Source organism: Callorhinus ursinus, unplaced genomic scaffold (genome assembly GCF_003265705.2).
Source record: "Callorhinus ursinus isolate GAN/ISIS: 27379988/994484 unplaced genomic scaffold, GSC_fseal_2.0 scaffold35, whole genome shotgun sequence".
NCBI lineage: Eukaryota > Metazoa > Chordata > Mammalia > Carnivora > Otariidae > Callorhinus > Callorhinus ursinus.
The window spans coordinates 741,834-745,130 of NW_027397097.1; the positions used below are offsets into that span (position 1 = coordinate 741,834).

Consider the following 3,297-nt stretch of genomic DNA (forward strand, 5'->3'; position numbering starts at 1 on the left):
AGTATAATGGATGTCAAACTCCCCAAAAAATTCCTTTATAAAGGCCACTATTTCAGTTCATTTCTTATGTACCCTTAAATAATTTTTTCTTAAATCATGTTTTTTAAATTTTTTCTCAGTAATGTCATTCTGCTCTTTGGTAGGTCTAGTAGACCTAGCTACTGGTTTTATTTGGTTTTCCCTTACTTTATTTAATTTGTTTTGTTCTATTTTTTCCAAATACCATTTCTTCAACCCTCCTAGGAAAAGAAACACCTTCCTTCGGGTATAGTGCCATGACCCAGTTTTGCCAATCACATTGAGTTCATATCCAAGGGTATTATGACCAGTTCTGGTTTAAGAATATCAAGTACTTTGTATTTTTCAGCCCTTTCCTTAAGTCTCTAAGTGAAGCTCATAGTGAAAGTCCACTCTCTTCTCTGTTAGTGGAGATGTAAGAAGTGTCCCCACTACTTATCCCTCCAGCTTGTGACCATTTACTCATCATGTAAGAGGCTTCATTCAGAACAGTGACTGAAGCAAAGGAGAAAGGTGAAGAGAGCAAGAGCTGGTGATGCTAACAATGACTTCTAGAATTTAAGGATGATGAAGCTCCCCAGGTTCCTGCAACTTCTATTTCCTATCTGTGAACCATTGCAATGTCTCACCTAAGAATGTTGTGTTGCTTAAGATACTGCAATTTAGTACTGTCTCTAGCATGGAGTGTTTATCTTACTAATACAGACCTTCTAATTTTCAGGACTTCTGTGGATTAAATAGTAGTGCTTATTAGAAGTGAGACTAAATTCAGTTAGATAACTTTTAGTGAGGACCCAACTAGATCTTATCTACATTCATGAGATTACGCCACTTATTTTAAGATTGCTGAATATATTTGTGCTTGCTTTTATTTTCTTTTCTTTTTAAGATTTTTTATTTATGTATTTGACAGAGAGAGACACAGCGAGAGAGGGAACACAAGCAGGGGGAGTGGGAGAGGGAGAGGCAGGCTTCCCACGCAGCAGGGAGCCCGATGCGGGGCTCGATCCCGGGACCCCGGGATCATGACCTGAGCCGAAGGCAGACGCTTAACGACTGAGCGTCCCAGGTGCCCCATCTTTTATTTTAATTTCTATCCAAGTAATTAATTTGTAGAAGTGAACTTTATATTAACAGGGATTTTCAGACATACTCTAATGGATTCTTTGGCTTTCTTATCATGCATTATATTCGTGTCTTCAAAATGTGCTAGGATTGCTAGGCTCTTAACAAACAATAAACAATTCATATGTTCCAGGTACTTAGCTAGACACTGATGAAGATAGAAATTAAAATATTCTACTTCAATCACATACACATTGATGTAGGATGTAAACAGTTAAGAAATAATACTGCTGCTTAGGTATGTGACTGACAAAAAGAGAGTACTATAGAAACTTGTAAGGAGCAGCTCACCCAATATGCATACTAAAGAAGGAGGTTTATTAAATATATTGCAGAGAACTTAAAATATAAATTGATGACATATTTGCTCATCTACTATGGTATTTACATTAATACATGTTTCACGGTACTTACAGATAGGAGCATTTTTATGATTTATTTGAATTGCTGATGAAACATACACACAAACATACATATATCATCCCCAACACACAAACTATACACACATGCACACAAAATAGATGTTTAGGGGATGCTGATGTTTGTGTGTGCATGTGCGTGTGCGTGTGTGTGTGTGTGCGTGAGATTAATCTTTCAGTTCACTTTAGACAGAGCTGATTATGGCTGAGTTAGAGTTATGTTCTTTTTTCCCATATGAACATACTAATTTTTTAGAATAATAAATTTAAAAAATATATTAATCAAATAAAGATGGTACTTCTGTGTCTGTTGTTGAAATAGTCATATAGCTGGTTGTGTGAGGAGGTAAAAGAGAAAAAGGAGGTAGAAAATGTAGTGGTCAACATATTGTAACCCCAAGCCATGTAGGATGTTGTTGCTGCTAAATGAAATCCATAATTTGAAATTTGATGAGCCTGCTGAGATTATGAAATATATATTTTTGTCAACCTCTATTACTTCCCTGTCCTTCTTGGACCCCTACATTTGTTCAAACATTGCCAAGCAAGGTGGGCACTCATCGCAGCTGAAGTTTCCCATCAACCTTTTCTCTCACATAATTTCATGAGAATCAGATTTCTAATCTGCTAACTCTTCACAGAGTACATAAAAGGATTCATCAGAGGGGGAACCAGAAGGAAGGTATCAGCTATGATGACCCTAACAACTGGAGAAACATTTTTGGCAAAGCGGTGAATAATAGCCAAGGTGACGATTGGCGCATAGAAGATCAGCACAGCACAGATATGGGAGATGCAAGTGTTGAGGACCTTGAGGCAGCCCTTGTGTGAGGCAGTGCCCAGAACAATTTTCAGGATCCGCACGTAAGACACAGAAATGCACACCAAGTACAATACAGATATAAGAGCCACAAACAGTCCACAGATGACTTTGACCCTATTGTCAGAACAGGCGAGCTTCATGACATCCTGGTAGAGGCAGTAGGAGTGGGATAGAAGGTTTTTCTTACAGAATTTCAGCCTCTGTAGAATAAAAGGGACAGGGAAGACCAATAAGATACTTTTTATAGCAGATACAAGGCCAATTTTAATGACTCTGGCACTGGTCAGGATGGAGGTGTATCTGAGAGGACTGTAGATGGCTATCAAGCGATCGATGGACACGCTGAAAAGTACCGATGACTCCATAGCTGAGAATCCATGCGTGAAGAACTCTTGGGCAAAACAGGCATCAGGGGAAATTCCAGTGGCATTGAACAAGAAGATTCTCAGCATGGTTGGGAGGGAAGAGATGGACAGTCCCAGGTCAGAAAAGGCCAGCATGGAGAGGAAATAATACATAGGCTCATGCAGAGAGGTCTCTGTTTTTATGAAAAAGAGGATGGTGCAGTTCCCCAAGATGGCAAGGAGGTACCTGAGGCAGATGGGGAGGGAGACCCAAATGTGAGCATGCTCCATCCCTGGGATCCCAATGAGGAAGAAGGTAGAGGTTTCCACTTCTGAGGTGTTACAGACTGACATTGTAGGAAAGTGAGATCAGCATGTGGGTCTCAGAAGAGCCTTCCTGCAATGACAAAAACGAGTTCACTTAAATGTGTACTTGTATTGCCATTTGTCCAGTCAATTGGGTCAATGGAAATCCTGTGATTCCACCTATTCTGCAATAATTCTTAGGATGAAAATAAAACATTTTGTAAAGTATGGACAGGAAAAATATCATAATATATGTAAGTAG

At 39.2% G+C, this 3,297-nt stretch overlaps 1 protein-coding gene across 1 annotated transcript; it reads right to left on the reverse strand.

Annotated features, from left to right (window-relative positions):
- Positions 1–2,189: 2,189 nt before the first annotated feature.
- LOC112840700 (olfactory receptor 51A7-like) lies at positions 2,190–3,083 on the reverse strand. Its single transcript, XM_025894116.2, has one exon. The coding sequence runs from the start codon at positions 3,081–3,083 to the stop codon at positions 2,190–2,192; it is 894 nt and encodes a 297-aa protein (XP_025749901.2).
- Positions 3,084–3,297: the final 214 nt, after the last annotated feature.